At 45.8% G+C, this 21,296-nt stretch overlaps 1 protein-coding gene across 4 annotated transcripts in view; it reads left to right on the forward strand.

Moving 5' to 3' along the window:
* BPIFC (BPI fold containing family C) overlaps positions 1-21,296 on the forward strand; it is a 43,580-nt gene that overhangs the window by 7,749 nt on the left and 14,535 nt on the right. For all 4 annotated transcript variants that reach the window (XM_059404619.1, XM_059404617.1, XM_059404618.1 and 1 more), the window contains 11 exons: positions 4,626-4,749; positions 6,184-6,304; positions 10,105-10,233; positions 11,405-11,560; positions 11,685-11,748; positions 13,792-13,852; positions 15,347-15,438; positions 16,811-16,987; positions 18,130-18,183; positions 19,147-19,317; positions 19,960-20,027. In XM_059404619.1, the coding sequence (XP_059260602.1) occupies positions 4,626-4,749; positions 6,184-6,304; positions 10,105-10,233; positions 11,405-11,560; positions 11,685-11,748; positions 13,792-13,852; positions 15,347-15,438; positions 16,811-16,987; positions 18,130-18,183; positions 19,147-19,317; positions 19,960-20,027 (1,217 nt within the window). The remainder of the gene's footprint in view (positions 1-4,625; positions 4,750-6,183; positions 6,305-10,104; positions 10,234-11,404; positions 11,561-11,684; positions 11,749-13,791; positions 13,853-15,346; positions 15,439-16,810; positions 16,988-18,129; positions 18,184-19,146; positions 19,318-19,959; positions 20,028-21,296) is intronic.

Below are 21,296 nucleotides of genomic sequence, written 5' to 3' on the forward strand. Positions count from 1 at the left end.
TGCCCCGGATCCCTCCTTTTCATAGGCAACTCATCCTGCCCTTATTTGTCAGCCAAATTACTTAACCTTTTAGGACTCATCTCCTTGCTTGACAAAGTTCCTTCCCTCCTCTGCCTATAAATTATCATCCTAACAAACAATTCAGCCGAAAGTTACATGCAATCCTTTTATAGCCCCGTAATTTCATTCACTCATAAAATTTCTAGAGGAAAAATATCTTTTTCTATGTGCAATTTTGAGTTCCTGGATCTCCATCAGTGTAGACCATTTCAGATACTCCCTTCACTGAAGACGGGAAAATAGATTTTTGCTGCTGGAAGGACATTAAACTTCCATTTGTGCCCAAGAAAATACAAAAGGATTTGCACTTCGACACTTGAAAATCTCCAGATGCTTCCTGATTTTTTTTTTCCACATAGAAGATGGCATCAAGCATCTCCTAATGTTCCCAGAAGAAAATGAAAAATCTAGCACTTATCAAGCAATTAACTTCATAAACACTAGAATTGGGAACCAGAAGAGCAAGGTGTGGTTCCCAGGTGCCTGACTTACTGTGTGGTCTCGGACAGGTCATTCAGACTCTCCAAGTCTCTGTGTTCACATGCCTGAGAGGGAGGTAGAATTATAGTAACATCTGTCTCCAAGGATGATTGTGGGTTGTGTAAATGGTAAGAGTGTATGTGTGTGTGTGTGTGTGTGTGTATACAAATTCATTATTTTACTTGTTACTCCATTAACAAGTAATAGCTCTGTTCTGGTTTTTATGCTTTTTCACTGTAGAAATGGAGTTATTTTTATGATGGTTTGGTTTTCTCCCCCATTTGAACACTCTTCTAGAACCTTTCTTAGTTAACCAGAATCTTGTAACCCAGTCAGTTGGTCAGTTAGCAAATACTTACTGAGATCCTAGTTACATGCCGGCAGAGAGATCACGTCAACCTTAATTGTGATATACAGTCTAATGTGTACAAACTTTTTGGTCTAATTTTTTTCCCACCACATTTCACTGCTATGAAGATATTTTCCTTTTAAAAAAAGAAAATCTCTCTCATGCCTGCCTTGGCCTGATGCATCATTTACAATTCTTTGCCCACAGCAATGTCAGTGTGAATGCACATCCGTATGGCTTCACCATTTGTTAAAATGTGGACATACTTTCATATCAGCTGGTGAATAGCCACTAATCTCAGCCCCAGGAGTGTTGCCCTGACTCCCATAGTCTCATCCATCTCTATCCCCTTCTCCAGGACCCCTTGACCACACACCCCCCAAACCCAGAATAACAAGGACCAAGGAGGGCCTAGCACAGATGGTGGCAACTGGCCCTAGCTTCGACATCCATTCCGAGTGTAAGATGTTAGTATCACCCTGCCCCTTGCTTGCTACCCACTCCTCACATTTCCTCCCTCAGATCACCTGCTGCCCAACCAGAGACGGGTCTCCTACCCCAGCCCCGCCCCCTTGGCTCTTATTGTCATTGCTCCCTGCTTCCCTTGATGTTCTCTGCACCCGACCATCCCCAAGCCACCACTCCATAGCCCTGCCCCCAGCACTGCCCAGGTCTTTCTGCACATTGTCCAGTATACCCAGACCAACACTGTAGGGCTGAAACAGCATACTGAATGCTAAGACCGCAGCAGTCTTAAGATATTAAAATGCCCCCCTTTCTTTCTCTTTTTTTTTTTAAGATTTATTTATTTGACAGACAGAGATCCCAAGTAGGCAGAGAAGCAGGCAGAGAGAGAGGAGGAAGCAGACTCCCCGCTGAGCAGAGAGCCCAATGTGGGGCTCGATCCCAGGACCCTGGGATCATGACCTGAGCTGAAAGCAGAGGCTTTAAACCACTGAGCCACCCAGGTGCCCCAAAATGCCCCCATTTCTAATAGTAAATAGTCAATACTCTGAGTCTCCCACCCCATTTCCAGTACCCCAGCCACACTGACCAGTCCTCCCAAGGCTTCTCCTGCCCTCCCCGCCGCCTGCCTCTCTGCCTACTTGTGATCTCTCTCTCTGCCAAATAAATAATAAAATCTTTTAAAAAATAATAATAATGCAGAGCGAGGTAAGGGTTCTTCCTTAATTTATGATTCATTGAGTCATTCTACCAATAATTATCAGTCACTCTATGTTTGAGACACCAAGCCAGGCTCTAGAGCCTCCAAATTAAAGAAGGTCTCTGCCGTCATGGCACTTACATTCTCACAGAGGAGACAGAGAGCACATGAGAAAATAAATATAAACACATGAATAAGTATCTGTTTTGACCAAGGATTCTGAAGGAAATGTGATTAACTTAGAGAAGGCTGTATTTAAAATGAACCTTAAGGAGGTGCAGGGTTTCTGCGGGCTCAGGTGAAGATGAACGGCATAAGCGCAGGCTTTAGGCAGGAAGCAAGGTGAGTGTTTAAGGACTAAGAGTCCAGTTGGTCTGAACAGAGGGCTCCTGGGAGACCAGACGAGGAATGTAAGCAAGTTGACTGACCTAGCCCCTTCCATACCTGAAGGTGGACGGATACACCACCAGACAGACAAGTCCAGACCCCAAGTCTCAGCCTCATGACCCTCCAGCAAAATACCCAGATGAACATTCACTAATCTATACATAAGTCCCCTGTATAAATTGGGCAATGTGTATACTAGCCAAAATGCAAAACAGCCCATGGGGTGCCTGGGTGGCTCAGTGGGTTAAGTGTCCTACTCTTGGTTTTGGCTCAGGCCATGATCTCAGGGTCATAGGATCAAATCCTGTGTCAAGAGCCTCACTCTTTCTCTCTCCCTCCCTCTCTCTCAAAAATAAATGAATGAATAAAATCTAAATATTAAAAAAAAAAATGCTAGCCCAAGGGGTGAGTAGGGCAGCCCTTGCTTTCCCTACCAACTGGGCACACTGATACGGGGTTTTTAAGAGTCTCATGCTCTACCAGCTGAGCTAGCCAGGCACATGGTATGGGATTTTTAAAAAAAACATTTTCTGCTTGCCCCACTTTGTGCCAGAAGGCTGGTATATCTCCAAAGGGAACTTTTTCCCATTCCATACAGAAGGCCAAGATAGGCTAGTCACAGCCCTGCACGGATACTCCTCTCCCTGGTCAGACTGCTTTGTTCCGCTCAAGTAAATTCTCTGGAACACCCCTTTGTCTACACATTCCATTCCTATCTCTACGGCCTATCCATAAAGCCCACACAACCCCCTTTATCAAAGCTCTTTCTTTTTTTGGCCCAGCACCCCAGAGACACCTCTTGAAACGATCGTTTCCTTCATCCAGACTGTTCCTGAATCCCAGCCCTTCTTTGAATCCTTCCCTGCCCACCTGGCCTGACCCCTCCCTTCGCATGGCTCCCACAACTTCCTCTTCCTTCATCACCCCCACAAATAGTTCCCTGACTTGTTTCATGTTTGTATGTGAACTCAGTGGGAATCTGTCACCTGTGGGTCTTTGACACGTATGAACCCAGCAATGGTAGCTCACCCAGATTGCAAACTGCCAGAACTAGAAACAAGGCCCGTGAACATATTACTCACTCGCCTGTCATTAAAAGAAACCCATGTCACCATTGCTATGGGTAACTTGTGCTTCATTCATCAAGAAAATGGGCTGAGGGGCACAGGGGTGGCTCAGTCATTTGAGTATCCAACTCTTGATCTCGGCTCAGGTCTCAACCTCAGGGTCATAAGTTCAAGCCCCAAATTGGCCTCCATGCTGGGTGTAGAGCCTACTTGAAGGAAGGAAGGAGGGAGGAATGGAAGGAAGGAAAGTAAGAAGGAAGAAAGGGAAAGAAAATAGACTGTCATTAATTCATTGAGTCCATTCATTTAATAAGTATACACTGAATATTTAATATATGCCAAGCACCAGCAATATAACAGCAAAAAAAAAGAGAGAGAGAGAGATGTGGTCCCTCTCCTTGGAGATGTTTATTTAAGATTTTGTATATGTGTATCTACGGCATGCCGGGCATTGTACTAGATTCTGGGGTGATCCTGGCATGTGTGTTAAAGAAGGAAGTCTTTGAGGAGGTGCAAGTGTAGATGGGGCAAGGCCTTGCCACTGGGCTGCGAGCTTAAACCCTGTCCTGTGGGCAAAGGGGAGTCATTAAGGGTCTCTAAGCAGATGACTGATTGTTTCACATCCCTAAAGCCACCTTTCTAAACTACCAACTCGTGTTCTGAAGCGGTCTAAAATCCCACATCCCCATCCTCTATCCTTCCCAAGACGTATCAGCAGTGTTACATTTACAGTAAGTCTCTTGGGTTGCATTGCATTGTATTGTATTGTCCTGAGTCATAATCATCTGTGTGTGTGTCTGACTCACCCACTAATCTGTGAGAAACAGAAGCCAAGGACACACAGAGGTCATCTCTGCATCCTCAGCACCTAGCACATGTTCTGATGTGTTCAATAAATGATTACTGGATGGGTGGATAGATGGATGGATTGATGGTTGGATGGATGGATGGTTGGATGGATGGATGGATGGATGGATGGATGGATATATGGACTGATGGGTGGAAAGAGCGAGTTTTGGCAATGAGCAATGAAACAAGAAATCATAGAAAACTGTATGGAATTGACCAACGAAAAGTCAAAAATAGTAAAGGAACCATAAATGTTGGTTAATTGCAGATGCATACAAAGGCAGTCCAACTCCTCTGGGGATGTTTCTTCCTGTGGAATCTCTACATCTCATCTGCCCAGACCGTTTACCCTGGAATCAAGGCCAGGGTTACTCAGCAGGCCCTGGACTATGGTAAGTCAAGGGCTTCCAGAAGCCAGGCTACAGCCTCCGAGGTGGAGTTTATATGAGTTCCAAGCTCATATTGGACTGTCTCATGACTGAGGCAAGCTCTCCTGTAGAATGATGTGGAGACTGCTAAGACAGCTGGGAAGGAAGTGCTGTCCAAAAAACAATCACCTTGATGGTAGGTCTGTCCAAACTTGACCGCAGATACTCATTCTCTCCCCACCTCCTATCCCCTGTACCCCCTCATGCACATACCATGAACATCTCTGCTGTAAAGAAGGATACATCATAGGCTAGAGGGGAGGAGATGGGAGAGTGAAAGTAGCACCTTAGAACTTCAGAAAGGGCTTAATTCCAAAAGGAACTAAGAATCCCCTAAAATTGTGCGCCAAGTTTACTATAGATGATGATTGGGAATTTTTCTTGAGAGAGGCTCCATATTTTCATTACATGCAAAAAGGAGCCCGGGACACTGAAAGATTAAGTAAAACTCCTTCAGAGATGTTTATAAACTTGGGGAGGGAAAAATGTTGAGCAGAGCTGGGGTGAGGGCAGATTGTGTATGGGAAAGGAACTGGGAAATCAAAGTGTGTGGGCCTAATTCTATCCTATAAATCTTGGCCCAAGATTAGCCGAGTACAGGCAGATAGATTCACTCCAATCCCTTCTTAACTAAAGCAGTCAGCCCAAGTACTGCTAGTCTAACTCAGAAACTCCTAAGCGTGACCAGGAAACACCTCACCTGCTGCACCAAAAAAGACACACAGGAAGGACGGAGGGAAGGAAGGGAGGGGAGGAGGAAGGAAAGACAGTTTGGGGCAACTCCTTGCTGCCAGTACCTCATCTGGAACAGCGAATCTAAGGTTGGCCCATGTTGCACAATTGCCGTATGAGCTGGCTCTATACTGAGAAATACACGCCGGGAATGTATGTCAGTATCCACATGTCTACATGTGTGTATGTATGTGTGTATCTTGTTACTGTACTGATATACTTATATGCGCAGAAATATGGATCAGAAATAGAAATCTTGTAACGTTATTGAAGTTGTGAGAAGTGTTTATTCCACTCTCAAGATCAAAGCAACTAAAAGAACAGATCTAATCAGTTCCCACGGGTATGGGTCTCAATTCTGCCCCTTTCCTCAATATATAGGGTTGGCCCAGTGGGTTTCTCATCTGGAAAACAGGGAGAATGACCATAATGGTGCCCCCCCCCCCCGTCATGATGTGAGGACCAGATGGGACCATCTGTAGAGATGCGGCGTGGGGTGGTGGGGAAGGACAGGCTTTATTTTTTTCTTGAGATTTTATTTATTCATCTGACAGAGAGGGAGAGAGCACAGGTAGGGGGAGCAGCACAGGTAGGGGGAGAGAGCACAGGTAGGTAGTAAGCCTGTCATCTTCGTCATTACCAGTAAATGCTTTCTTTCCTTCATAGGCGTTCTAGCTGGGATGGAGATGATTGAGCAAATGGTTAAGGAAAAAAAGATCCCAGACCTAGAAGGCTCTGAATCTCTGGAATTTTTGAAGGTTGATTATGTGAACTACAATTTTTCAAAGTAAGTAGAAGAGTATTTTTAGCAAGTGAAATTATTCTTTAAAACCTTCGGGTTGTGGCTATGCCCTCGGTGTTCTGGTGTAACACCAGGGACGTGCAGTGTAGAATTTAACCCATTTTTGGTAAGGGGTTTATCAGGTGAGTGACCTCAAGAAAGAGGGGTCACAAAGCTGACAAAGAGTGGAGGATTGGGGTCAGAACACCTGGGCCCAAGTCCTACCCCTACTGCACACTTGTTGTGGCACCTGGTGAATCTGCTCAGAGTCTCGATGTCCTTGCCTCTTTCCTAAAAGGAGAACTCCTTGCCCCTTGAATAAGAAGAGAAATTTTTACCCAGCCCATCGCTGCCTCCACCCCTTAAACCTAGATACAGGATTCAGTCACAGTCTCAAAACCAAATCTACCCTCAGCAAGGCTTCCCTTACGTTAGCGATGCATAGTTGAGATATCAGAGGTTATAGAAATGGGCCACAAATAAGAAGGTCGAAAGAAAGAATAGAGGGTGGTTCAGTCGGTTAAGTGTCTGACTCTTGATCTGCACTCAGGTCTTGATCTCAGCCCTACATTAAAAAGAAGAAGAAGAAGAAGAAAAATAAAGGATAGAGAGATCCTATGGAAGCCCACCATTTTATCTGAACCCAGCCTTTTTGTATTTCTCTGCCCCACCCCCCTCAGTGCTGGCTTCTGTCCTCACGTTTGTCTCGTGGCTCAGTATGGCCACCGCAGCTCAGCCATCAAACCCATATTCCAGTCCCAAGAAGAAATAAGAGGACTCAATAATGGACGGATTTGCCGTAGTCTTATGACCATACTTAATAGTATTAGCCAGAGAGACTGGAAAATTCATTTTCCAAGCAGATATCTTTGTCATCCTGAACAAATTCAGGGATTCAGAAGAAGGAGGAATGGATGTTCAGATAGCAGCTGGCCGTCGTAGTTGCCCAAGAAGGAGGAATGGATGTTCAGATAGCAGCTGGCCGTCGTAGTTGCCCCCAAAAGCCCCAAAGTGCGATTCAGGGAGAGAACATCATTGTCATTTTCAGCTCAGTCTTGAAGGTAAAGCAGAGTCAGGATTTTATAAGCAATTATCTGTGATTCACAATTTGCCCCCAAGGCTTTAGCAGTCCAGTGATAATTCCCTGCTGCTCTAACCCTTTGGAGTAATACTTTCCATGTTATCAAGGGTACCATTCTATAAAACCATGAGTTTTTTGGAAGGGTTGGGGGGATGGGGAGAAGAATGTGATCTAGGAAAAGCTCCTAGCAAATGCTCTAGTTGCTAATAGAGGCGGCCATTCAATAAGTATTTATTGAGTACCTACTAGGTACCAAGGCTTTGTTCTAAGCATAGGGGATATTGTAGTGAGGGACACAGATATCCCCTGCCCTTAATGTCCAATAAGAGAGATGGACATAATATGTTTACAAAATGAATTATTTAGTCAGTGACGATAATGCCCCAGCAGAAAAATCCAGAGTTAAACATGTATTATGATGTGTAGGTGAAGATTGTTATTGAGAGTAGAGTACAATACTCTTTGACCTGTGCTGCCCACACAGGAGCCACATGTGGCTATTGGGCATTGGAAATGGGAGTAGTGCAACTGAGGCAGTGAAGCTTTATTTATTTAATTTTAATTAATTTAAAAATAAAAAATAGTACTCAAGTCAATTATTGAAAAGCTTTTAGGTATGCATGGAACAGTTTGAGGATAGAAATGCACTTCTTCTGTTGGCAATTTTATCCAATCCAAATATAGGGCAAGGACTTGTGATGAAATTCAATGTCCAGACTGAGTCTTATTATGAATGTAAAAAAAAAAAAATATGTTGAAGACTTATTTTGAAAAAGAGAAAACAAAATATCCCATCAATAATTATTATATTGATTATGTGTTGAAATAATACTATTTTAGGTATATTGGGTTAAAAAAAATATTAATAAAATCACTCTCACCTGTTTCTTTTCCCTTTTTTAAATGTGGTTACTAAATTTTTAATTATATATGTGGCTCATATACCATTTTTATTAGAGCTATTTTATTTTTTTAATATTTTATTTATTTATTGGACAGAGAGAGAGAGAGAAAGAGAGAGATCACAAGTAGGCAGAGAGGCAGGCAGAGAAAGAGGGGAAAGCGGGCTCCCTGCTGAGCAGAAAGCCCGAAGCGGGGCTGGATCCCAGGACCCTGAGAGCATGACCTGAGCTGAAGGCAGAGGCTTAACCCACTGAGCCACCCAGGGGCCCCTATTAGAGCTATTTTAGAAGGCTATTTACAAGGACCTTTTTTTTAATGCATGCCCTTCGACCTACCAATCCCACTTCTCAGCATCCTTACTAGAAAGACACACACATGAACAGCATGCTTGAGGATGTTCAGTATGGCATTGTTTATAACACAGAAATAGCTGGAAATGACCTAGATGTCCAGAAAAAATAAATTATTTTCTTTAATGATATATCCATAGCTTGGCTACAAAGAATGCATTAGACCTATACGTATCAGACTGAAAATATTTCCAAGATTTGTTAAATGAACTTCTACCATCTTCTCCCCATAGTGGACTCAGAGTGTATAACAAAGACATGTGGGACAGGATGCAAAGTAGAAGAAATAGTAAATAAGCATTTGTTATCAGCATCACATTTATGTTTTATGTTTTTCTTAATCTTAGTTCATAACGATGCCTTCCTCCCATACCACAGTTATAAGCAGATGATCTCATTTTGTCTTCTCGACGTACCCATGAGTAACCCTTCCTCTGGGTGACTAACTAAAAGAGATTAATGTCTCACCCAGGGTTGCACGGCTAGCACAAAACTCAGCTCCAAGTCAAGGGCCCCTTGCATAATGCATGAAGTGGCATGGCCTACTGGCTAGGAACCATCTGAGACAGATGGGGGAGGGCTCCAGGTCTGGTTCTACCGCTTATATATGACTTCAGCCACGTTCCATATCTTCTCATCTCTGGATTGCAGATTGCAAAACCAGCAACAACCTCATGGGATTATTGTGGGGATTAAAATGATCTAATGCATGTAAAGTGCTTATTGCAGTGCCTGGCAGGGAGCAATCACTTAGCACATGAGCTGTCTACCTATACAGATTCCATGCAGCCCGTTGCCTCCTGCTTACCATTGACAGCTCAGACAGTTCTAGGGGAAGTAAAACTCTGAGTTTCTAAACCAGGGAAGATACTCTCCACATGGAGGACATCTGGGAATATGAAGAAGGCGCCCTTGTGATTGTCCCATGATGGGGGGGGAGGGGCTCTAGTGGCATTTAGTTGGCGAATAAGCCAGGTACCCTGAGATGTGTATAACAGTCCTCTATACCAAATAGTTGTCCCATCCAAAATAATATTCCCCCTCACCGAGAAACACTGGAGCAGCTGAAGGGAAAAACCATGATGGCAATGTTGTACCTCATACTGTCTTTAATGAAGCTAAAAAAAATTTGATTTTTTTCAAATTTGTTTCTATACTTGCTCATTTCCCCCTCAATTAGATACCAGGGGCTTCTTGGCAAGTGTTAAAGGGGAATTAGAAGGCAGTACCCAGAGGTACCTGGGGGGCTCAGTCAGTTAAGCATCTAACTCTTGATCTTAGGGTTACGAGTTCAGAAAAAAAAAAGAAGAAGAAGAAGGCAGTGCCCTGAGACAGCTCCTCCGACCTGAGGTTCCTTCCTCCATAGGAAGTCATGATTGCTTTTGCGAGTTCCACAAACCTCCTCTATGATTTTGCCTTACTTAGAGATGCGCTAGAAGACATGGGCTAACCTCTCTGTTTTTGTTTTACAGCATAAAAATCCATGCCTTCTCATTTCCAAATACTTCATTAGCCTTTGTGCCTGGGGTGGGAATCAAGGCCCTGACCAACCACGGTACCGCCAACATCAGCACCGACTGGGAAGTCAAGTCTCCGCTCTTGTAAGTATTCCTCTCAAAGCTTCTGTGGCTGTTCTAGGGAGAAATGGAACGAAATTGAAAGTACATAATTTAGCTGGTGTTTTTGACATTGGGCTTCTTTCCCTCTGCCACTAACAATCTTTCTCAAGAGCACAATTTTCCAGGAGAGATTTAAATCAGAATATCTCTGCTGGGGTCTGGGCAGGGGAGAGTGGGAGGCTGAGAAGCATCCTTCCCTTAAAGGCAGAGCAAACTGTCATTTAAGACTTCCTAAGAGCTGGGAGTCCCTGACCATTGGAGCAATGGACGTGTGCTCAACATTTTAGACCTTCAGTAAGTCACTGTGTGTTCTTGGGCCATTCCACACACGTCCCCCTCCTTGGGGCAACTGATGGGAAATGGGCCTTCCTACCTCACAAGGAGATTAGAGGATAAAAGTTACTGGGAGCCCAATTCTCTCCCTACCAAAAGGCCTTTGCGCACTCTCAGAGAAAGGAGGGATCAAATTCAAAGACCAACTACTCAAAGACCAACTTCTGTGTGGAAGTCACGGTCATGGGGTAATGTTTAGGTCTACCCCAGTTGGTTCCCCAGAAAGAACATCTACTCATCGACTTGGTCATTCAACAACCACTGATCGAGTGCCAGCCAAGGACCATTTATCCCCATCTCAAGAACTCTACACTTGTACACTGTAAAGAAATGGTGTATTTATTCTCCCATAAGTAACATAGATTCCGGGATTCATTCATTTCTTTCCCGACTCATCAGCCACATACTAAGTGCTTATGCTATGTGCTTCTCCTGCGGGTATGGAGTGTGTAGCACACACTCCAGTCCCTCAAAGAGTTCACAGACTGCATCTAGTGTCCTGTCCCTATCTGTGCTCCACCTAAATAAGCCTACCCCATGTTCTCCATCCACACAAGCATTGTACATGAATGGTGCTTAATACGTGCTCGGCCACCGTGGGGGCCAAGCCCCCAGGATAAAAATGCTAAGCTAAAGCTGTCCCCATTCCCATATTCATTACGTCTTTTGTTTGGTAAAACGCTCAGCACCTACTCTGCTCCTACCTGTTCCTGGTGACAAAGGTCCTTCCCTCCAGGAGCTTAGAGGCTGCGAGTAGTCAGAGAAAGGACCCATCTCACCCCTGCCCAGGCCTGGGTAACCTTGCACTTTCTCTCAACAGCCAAGACACAGGAGGAGCTGATCTGTTTCTCTCTGGCGTCTTCTTCACTGGTGTCATTGTCCTGGCCCGCAACGACTTTGGTCACCCAATCATGAAGCTCCAAGACTGTTACGCCCAAGTGAGCCACGCCCACGTGTCATTTTCCGGAGACCTCAGGTGAGCGATAGCATCATGGGCAGTTGCTGGTCTGGAACGGGGTTACCCGGCAGAGCCTGAGGAGGTTCACCACCGGCAGATTCGATTCCTGAATTAAGCCCGTTTTTTTCTCTTTTCTCCCCAGTGTCCTGTACAACTCCTTTGCTGAACCCATGGAGAAACCCATTTTAAAGAACTTAAATGAAATGGTAAGTCTTTAGAGGTGATACAACTACAGTAAAACATTCTGCCATGTTTTACCTAATTCTTAGTCAATAAAGCTTTATTGAGCACCTGTTGTATGCCAGGCATCATCCAAGGCACTTTCACACACATTATCCCTTGCACCTTACTAAGTTTCGCCAGTGCCCACCATGTGCCAGTGTGGTAGGTGCTGGGGGTGCAGGAATGAATGAAACAGTATTCCCTCCCTTGAGTGCTCAGCACAGGATGGGCAAACAACCCACATGCGTTTATTTATTGCGCACCTACTGTGTGCCCAGCACGAGGCTACAGGCTGTTGGGGATATAAAATAGGAATAAACTTATTATGTTTTTAGGTAAACCCAACTCAGGCTTGTGGAACAATGACTGAATGAGTATTTGGATTTAATACGTAATTACATGGTCATTAGACTGAACCAAAGGGGTTCAGGGAAGTGGAAAGATTCAGTCGAAAGGGCCTGAAAGTCTCCTGGGGGATAGTTTTTAGAGGATGCAGGACTTGAACTGGGCCTTGAAGAATAAGTACAATTTTGACAGGTAAGGAATGGGAGAGAAGAAAGGGTGTTTCCAAGAAACAGTATCGGTTAAGATAACTTCCAAAATTACAAGTGTCTCCAATCCAGAACATGGTGTTTGAGGAAGGGGAGAGATGGAATTGGCTGTGTGCCCTCTTTCCAGTCCAGGCCAGACCATTTCTGGATGCTTTGCCCATATGTGGGGGGAGATGAGGAGAAGGATGAGGAGGATGGGGAATGAGAGGGTGGAAGCGGTATCTGGAAGCCTCCATCCCAGTCCTCCCGGGCAGGCAGTGGGTGCTTGATGAATGCCAGTGAGGAAATCAACGTGTAAATACATTCGGCAGCTTGTCCGAGGAGCTTGCCCAGCTGGTCGGGGCACTCCGAGGTTGCCCGGGCTTTTCCAGGCTCACCTGGCAGGTGCTGAGCGCCGGCGCACGGGCGTGCCAGAGAGGGACAGGGAAAGCCCTGCCGGCTGGGGGACCCCACACTTGCCACCGCTCCTCTGCTGGAAACCAGGCGTGGTTCTCTGGCCTCAGACAGGAAGCCACTAGCTAAGTTTGCCTGGAGCGTGCGCAGGCCTTAGAGCCGGGGGCGCTTTGCTTCAGGTAGGCCCTCTGTGCCGTGGGAAAACAGAAAAGAGCGCTCAGACCACAGCTCGCTGGATTCCAAGTCCCAGTTATGTAACCCCTGGCAACCCACTAAAACTCTCCAGACATCATTGTTCCCATCTGTGAAGGGCGGGCTGTGGTGCCCCCCTCTCAGCACTGCCATGAGGCTAACATGGGGTTCAAGCAGCACAGCTGACATTTACTGAATGTTTGCTGTGTGCGGGCGGCCGTATGTGGATTACTTCTGTTTCTGCTCACAACAGCATGACGAAGTAGGGACAATTGTTACAAGTGAGGGAACAGAACAGACTACAAATCACGTGCCAGGGGAGTCAACCCAAGGCGGCCAGGCTCCCAAGCCTCTGCTAGTAACCGCCACGCCAAGTGCTTAGCACATGCCTGGCACACGGTGGCCCACCCATGTTGGCACACTTCCTCCTTCCTAAAGACAAGCTCGAGTCCAAGTCAAGATCGCTTGTCTAACTCCAGAAGGGGTTCTGATCTAACAGAGGTCTCACAACTGGGCTCTCAAACCAGCCGAGTGGGACAGTGAGGGTCCCAGCTTGCGCCCAGAGGCAGTGGCGTCCCCACAGCCGGGAAAGGCCCAGCAGCAGGTCCTCGGGGTGACCGCACGAGAAAGAGAATCCAGGGGCTCATTCTTTCACGGGGCTGACTGGGTGTGGTCCCGGTTGCTCCCAAGTTCAGCCCGCATTCCCTGACGTGGCACGTGGCTCGCATACACACAGAGTGTGGGGCCCACCGGCATCAGTGAATTTGAGGGAAGGTCCTGGAGGCCGAAGGGAGGATGGATCCTAACCAGAAGGACTTGGCTGGCAGGGTCTAGACCCCTAAATAGTGCAATGTGGTAACCTGCAATTTTTTTTATTCCTTTTATGGCCAGCTCTGTCCCATTATCATGAGTGAGGTGGGAGCCCTGAACGCCAACCTCAGCATGCTAGAGGGTGAGTCCTCGGGCTGCCTCTTCGGGACGGTCCTCTTCCCGCCCTCAGACTCTGGTGCTCTGCCAGCTGACTTTTCAACGTAAGATAGGCCAGCTCTCCTACCGGCTTTACCCTCTGCAAACTAGAGCCACGGGAAACGCCCGCTCTCGCACAAAATCCATCCTCTTCAGGATGATCATGCTAATCTCAACCAAGTTAGCCCTTTCCTCCCCCTGTTCTAGCCCCTTCGGTGGCTGCTTGCTGCCTCAGGATCAGGTCCAAATGCTTTCACAGGGACTACAAGACCTGCCCCCCACGCTCGGGCTCAGCCCACCCGTCTCAGCCTCATCTTGTCCCTTTCTCTGCTCTCCTGCCATCAGACTGCTTCTACTGCCCCCATGCCCTTGCTGGGCCCGTGCTGCCCTCCCCGCCTAGCAGAACTTCCCCTCCCCCCACTTCCACCCACTTATTCAAATAGACGTGTATTGAATTCCTATTTCTTTACCAGCACTGCGTTAAACCCTGAGGGGTCCAGTCCCTTCCACTTCTTTCCCCTGCACCATCCCTTGTCTGTCCACTCCTCATTATCATTTAAAATGGGCAGGTCCTGCTCCCCTCACAGCATGGTGATGGGATCTGTTCAGACTGAATTTGAAAGCATTTTAAAAAACTATAGTGGGGCACCTGGGTGGCTCAGTGGGTTAAAGCCTCTGCCTTCAGCTCAGGTCATGATCTCAGGGTCCTGGGATCAAGTCCCACATCAGGCTCCCTGCTCGGTGGGGAGCCTGCTTCCTCCTCTCTCTCTCTCTCTCTCTGCCTGCTTGTGACCTCTGTCAAATAAATACATTAAAAAAAAAAATAACGATAGTGACATGGGGCACTACTGTTCCCTCACCTTGGCAAGTCCCTTTGTCTCTTCTTGTTGCTTACCACCCTCTGTGGAATAAAGCAGCCCGGTGTGCAAGAGGAGAAGGTGTGCTACTCAGATGTTTTGCTCTAGATCAGGGGGGAGGTCTTCATATCACAGAGTACGTGATGCTGGCCAGGAAAGCTGCTCTCCCAGGCCGGGTCTGACTCCCAAGCACTGCATTCCTGGGCATACAACCTGCCTCAGACTCTGAAATCCTGCCTCCTGCAGCCCCTCGCCTCCTGCTGTGCTCTGAAAATGATGATACAAAGAAAGAATTGGGGTGCCTGGGTGGCTCAGGGGGGTAAGCCTCTGCCTGCAGCTCAGGTCATGATTCCGCCTCTCTGCCTACTTGTGATCTCTCTCTGTCAAATAAATAAATAAAATCTTAAAAAAAAAAAAACGGGGGCGGGGGGAGGGTTTTACTTTCTTCTTTTGACTTACCTACTTAGCCCAGGTTTTGAAAAGTAACTATGTATTACTTATGAAATAAGAATAATTATTTTAAATAACAGAGAATTAAAATTATATTGCTCTGCATAGATCATAGTCAGATGCTATCCTATACCTTTAATAAATATGAATTTTCACTTTTATTTGTTATTTAGTTTTAACCAAGATTGACAACTATACTCTCCTGGACTACTCCCTAATCAGTTCTCCGGAGATAACTGAGAATTACATGGAGCTGAATTTGAAGGTAACTTTATCGTCACCAAATTCTCGTCCTGGCTTTTAACAGCCAGTATTCAAAGAGCAAATATTCTATGCAGAAGGAAATATCACTAAATACCCTTCAAATAATTTAATGTCCTTTCAAGCAATTCCCTCATGTTCCTTCAAAAGACCCTTCAGCAGTTTCTTGATCAGTAAATGATGGTTTGGATTTGCCCAACATACGACTGCCTGCCTTAAGGAAAGGATCATGATGATTGTGTCTGTGGGGTCAGGTCTGAGGTCTGAGGCTAAGAGGCAGCAGGAAGGGGGGCTCAACCCATCAGCAGATTGTTCATACGGACACTCCTGTTCCTGTCTAGTCAGCCACTTTAACTGAGGGCTGTCGACCTCTTGACCTTGGTCAGGGCCATTTGCACATGAAAATGGTATTTGCTGATTCTGGAAAAGAGCCTGTCTTTACATTTAGTTTTGCCCCATGGTTAGTAACTGTGGGTTTTTGGTTTTTTGTTTTTTTTTTTTAAGTGCATATTGACTTATATTTCTTTCTTTTTTTTTAAGATTTTATTTATTTAGGGGCTCCTGGGTAGCTCAGTTATTAAGCATCTGATTTTGGCCCAGGTCATGATCCTAGGGTCCTGGGATCCAGCCCCACATCAGGCTCCCTGCTCAGTGGGAAGCCTGCTTCTCCCTCCCCCTCTGCCTGCTGCTCCCCCTGCTGTGCTCTCTCTGTCAAATCTTTTTTTTAAAGAGATTTTATTTATGTATTTATTAGAGAAAGGCAGCTAGCATGAGCTGGGGGAAGGGGGGATGGAGATGGAGAAGCAGACTGTCTGCTGAACAGGGAGCCCAGATGGATTCGAGGCTCGATCCCAGGACTCTGAGCCAAAGGCAGACACTTAACCAACTGAGCCACCCAGGCACCCCTGACTTATATTTCAATCACTTCGAGTCTTTCAAATCAGTTAAATGTTACTCAAGACATCTTGTAATAACATCCTATAGCCACTGAGGGCAGCATCAGGAATGCGTGGGAAATGCTTTAACCCATTGACAGCCCCGCCGGGTCCTTCTGAGGCTTTCTGTGCCACCCCAGAGGCTCAACAGCCACAGAGTTCGAAGGTCAAGGGTTTGGCATCTCTACATGCTCCTCAGGAACTATGCAGAGCTGTGTGTCCAGGTAAAATACACCTGCCTTCTGAGAGAAGGTTACAGCCCAGAGTGGACAGACACGTCCACATACGCTCAAGAACTCATCAGAGCTGCCAGACCATCGTCACCGGTCAAGGAATCAAAAGGCCCTGTTGTGTTTTAACCCCTACTGAGTTTCTGGTATTTGTCTGATTCTGAATGAGCAGATCCACCTTCTCAGTGCTGTTCTCTCTGTTTTCCCACAGGGCGTATTCTACCCCCTGGACAACCTCAGCGACCCCCCCTTCTCACCAGTTCCTTTTGCGCTGCCAGAACACCACGACTCTATGCTCTATATTGGAATCTCCGAGTTTTTCTTCAAGTCTGCATCCTTTGCTTACTTTACAGCTGGGGCCTTCAATGTCACTCTCTCCATGAAAGAGGTAAGGAGAGTTCATGGATAGGACCATCAGCACCAGCATTTCGTCTTACTATAAGTCCATTATGGGAATTTCATGTCATGGTTTCTATTTCCTGGGCCCTTTTAGACTATCAGCCCTAGCAGGTCATGAATAAAGGGATTGTGAACTGAAAGCTTTTAGTATCTTGAGAGTTGCTGGGTTTCTAAGTCTACTAATTTCAATTGTGTAGGATACCAGGCCACGGTTCTAGATTAATCTTAAATAATGCCAGGACTCCCCTCCACCACTTATGACCTGTGACTTTGGGCATCTTCAGTGTATTTAACTTCTCTGTGCCAGAGTGTCATCATTTAGAAAATGGGAATAATAACTCCATACTCCTAAGGTCGATATGGACAGTAGAGAGGTTTGAATATACAGAACGCATTCGTGCCTGGCACGGAGGAAGTGTTCTTTATGTGTTGCTTACCATCATCATCATCGCCATGCCTGGTTTAATGCCAGCACCAGTATTTGTCCTGTTGGTAATTGCAACTGAGTTATCTACAATGACCACCCAGAGGACACATACTCATGGATTCTCTTTGCCACGCCCCTCCCTTTCATGGTGAGAACATTCTCTCTAGCCAACCAACAACTTTTATTAAGCATTGCCTATTAATCTTTTCATTCCATGGGTCTTAATAATACAAGTGGTTCTAAAACTTGGGTTCAGAATACCAGGTATGGCAGCACCCGTGACTGCAGACTGCTGAGAATTAGAGAAACCTAGCTTCAGATCTGGAAAACACTCATTTGTGAAGATAAATTACTTAAGTATTTTTTGTCTCAGCAACCTCTGAAGAGGTGGGCAATACATACAAGGGTTCTTGTTAACCACTGTAGGATGGTTATGCATGGATCGTACGTGGGTGACCTACACAGTTAAAAGGCACTTACTGAAAAGGAAGGTACTTCCTGTGTGACCTTGGGCAAGTGACTTCACTTCTTTGAGCCTCAGACTTCCTATGGTTGGGCTATTAAATGATAGGCCACTATTAAACACTAATTGTTTGTTGATGTAACAACTTCATGATTCATAAAAATACAAGGAAAGCTAGGTTTTCCCCTTAAAAGAGAACCCAGGTAAAAATTACAGTAACACGATGATCTTGATTTTCCAGATTTCCAACCATTTGGTTCAAAACTCTCAAGGCCTTGGCAATGTGCTCTCCCGGGTGAGTACTGGGAGCCTGACTCCTTGGTAGTGTATCTGGATTCACGGCAGTTACTTCTGGAAGATTTGTGGGTTCTCTCTATTCCTTTTCGGTCCAAACCTGAGTCCATCTTTCCATTCTGAAGAGATTTTGTTTTCTTTTTTTGGTAAGATTTATTTATTTTAGAGAGAGTGAGCATGAGCAGCAGGGGAGGGGCAGAAGGAGAGTCTTAAGCAGACTTGGCGATGAGAGCCAGCCCGATGCAGGGCTTGACCTCACCACCATGAGATCTCAACCTGAGCCAAAACCAAGAGTCAGTAATCTGACTCTGCAGCTGGGGGCCTCAGATATTTTTTTTCTTTTAATAAAATAGCCACAGATATTTATTAAACAAGTTACTGTTAAAGGCATCATAAGTTTACAAAACAAATCAGCTGTCCCTTCCCTAAGTTTCCACCACACATTTGAATTAATAAGCTTCAATGGGAAATGGGGGAATAGCGCCCATATCTGTGCCCTTAGTGAAGCAACTCTTAATGTCATGCCTTCTCAGCCCCTGAATATTGGACACAGTGTCCTGAAAGGCTCAGGTTTGCTCTTAAGGACAGAGAGATGCTCACCGAGCTTCCTGATTCTAGAGCAAGGACCTGGAGACACACCTAGATTTGAATCCCTGTTCTTTAATGTATCTGGAAGTGAAGGAAATTATTTAACCAGAGGCTCACTGTCTTCAGCTATGAAAGGGGGTTCTGATAGAACCTGCCCACAGGGATTTTGTGAAGATTAAACCAGACAATTCAGATAAGCTCAGTGAATGTCAGCCGTCATTATTTTTTCTTGTGTGCGGTGGTGGTATAATTGCCAAAGAGCTTTATTTCTATTCTGACAGCATGACGTAAAGTTTAATCACCCAGGCTACCCCAAACGTGTGATTTCCCATCAGCCCAGCTCCCTGGTCTCCACTTTTTTCTTTGAACTTTGCAGATCGCGGAGATCTACCTCCTGTCCCAGCCCTTCATGGTGCGGGTCATGGCAACGGAGCCTCCTGCAATCAGTCTGCAGCCGGGTAACTTCACCCTGGACATCCCTGCCTCCATCGTGCTCCTCGCCCAGACCGAGAACTCAACCGCGGAAGCCATCGTGTCCATGGACTTTGTAAGGCCTGTGGGCGCAGGAGGGTGGCCTGGGGAGACCCGTCCCGTTCCCACAGCGGGCCACTGACCAACAGGGCTCTGCTCAGTGTCTGGGAGTGTGAGGTCTGATTTGTCAGTTAGTGGTGAGGACAGGGGTGGGACGGGGCGGGGCGGGGGGGGCGGTGCTCATACCCCTCATGGTAAAACAGCTCTCCCCCTCCCCCACGCCCTACGCACCCTTCCCTCAGCTGCAGTTACATCGATCACTGACTTTCTTTTGTTTTTCCCCAAAATAAGTCAGTGGAATTCAAGGTTATTTGAGCAGAGGGAGGCCAAACACAACCCAATGGAAAGGGACAAATACAGTGATTCTACACGAAATGTCACACACACACGTACACATACACACACATACACACACACACAGAGTACATGGAGAAGAAAGGTGAGGAAAAAATAGAGCAATTTAAGGGAGATTCTTAAAAAGTGTTTATAGTTAGTTTCCCTGCCCACAAGAGAGCATTTTCAGATCTGCTTCTTCCTAGTATCTCTAGCAATACGAGGAAAAGTGGAGCTTCTGGTATTTCCAGTATAAGAAATTGTATTTGCAGCCAAAATAGACAGACTCATTCCCCTTAGTAACGAGCGCTTTTGTTGTCTGCAGGTTGCTAGCACCAGTGTTGGCCTGGTTATTTTGGGACAAAGACTGGTCTGCTCATTATCTCTGAACAGGTAAGTTTAATTGATTTGACTGTTGACAACCTTAGCGGTAAGTGATTCAGCAGACCACAGAGACAAAGCGAACTTTAACAGAACAGGTTAAGTTACCACCGGATAGAACATGAATCACTTAGGTACTCCTCTTGGCATGATCCCGATGACGTCAGACTACGGGCTTCACTAAAACTTTGTGGTGGAGCCTTTCTTTCTCCTCCCATTAGATGCTGTTCAGATAAAACGCGCAACCGAAGTGTAAATATAATTCCATCATATAAATTCACTTTCTAGTGGTACCGTGATATAAATTAAAGACCCTCCTCAACAATTCCAGGAAGCGTGCTCTTGAGGAAGGAGGTCAAGGAACAAAGAGTCAAATCCCTGGTCACTGGTTGCTTAACCAGGAGCAAGTCTAGGAACCTCGTTGTGCCTCGGTCTCCTTGTCTATAAAATACTGAAGTTGGGCCGGGTCGTCCCTGAGGTAGCTGCAGGCTCTGACACCCTGACCCCTTACTAGACCGTAGAGTTTAACAAAACCACGGCCCATGGCCTAGCTGGTTCTCCAAAGAATGCAGCATGCCATGGAAGGGGTCGGGCGGGTCATGTGGGTAGACTGTGGACAGTGATTGCCATGGAGAAGAACCTTCTGCAAAGCCCCTTTTCCTTCGCCCTGCGAGGCTGACAGTCGAAGCCATGAATGAGACTACCTGGGAGGAGGGGAAATGCTATTCGGAATGACCAGATGGCTCCGATGAAACCCACGGAAGGGGGAAGAAATGCTATACAAAGGCCAGAGAATGCAGAGTCGAGAAAGAACAGGAAACCAAAAGAGGGGGAAAGTAAGTCAATCACCATAAGTCAGCGAACGGTTGTGAAGACTACTGCAGACACACAGAAGGTGCCCTCAACAACACGATATTAAATGGGACAAACAGAATGGAAAACTGCACAAACGCAGCAGTCCGCTATGTAAAATAGCTTTCCATCTGGACGAGGAAGTGAATCACAAAGAGTGCCATTAGGATACGGGATTGAGTGAGATTTTCCTCCTTAAAATTATCTTTGTAACTATATTGTTACAAATGACAAAAAAGAAAGAAAGAAAGAAAGAAAGATAGTATGGTTTCCCAGAAAAAAAAAAGATTTCAAGAAGACTCTGTTAGTTTCTACCCAGCTCTACAATATGGGACTGATTTCCCCATTAGTCTCAGCAGGCACAGAACCTAGAGCCATGAATACTTCAGGGACCCATGAAAATGTTTTAGTGTATTTTTAAAATAATTT

Source organism: Mustela nigripes, chromosome 6 (assembly GCF_022355385.1).
Source record: "Mustela nigripes isolate SB6536 chromosome 6, MUSNIG.SB6536, whole genome shotgun sequence".
Lineage (NCBI taxonomy): Eukaryota > Metazoa > Chordata > Mammalia > Carnivora > Mustelidae > Mustela > Mustela nigripes.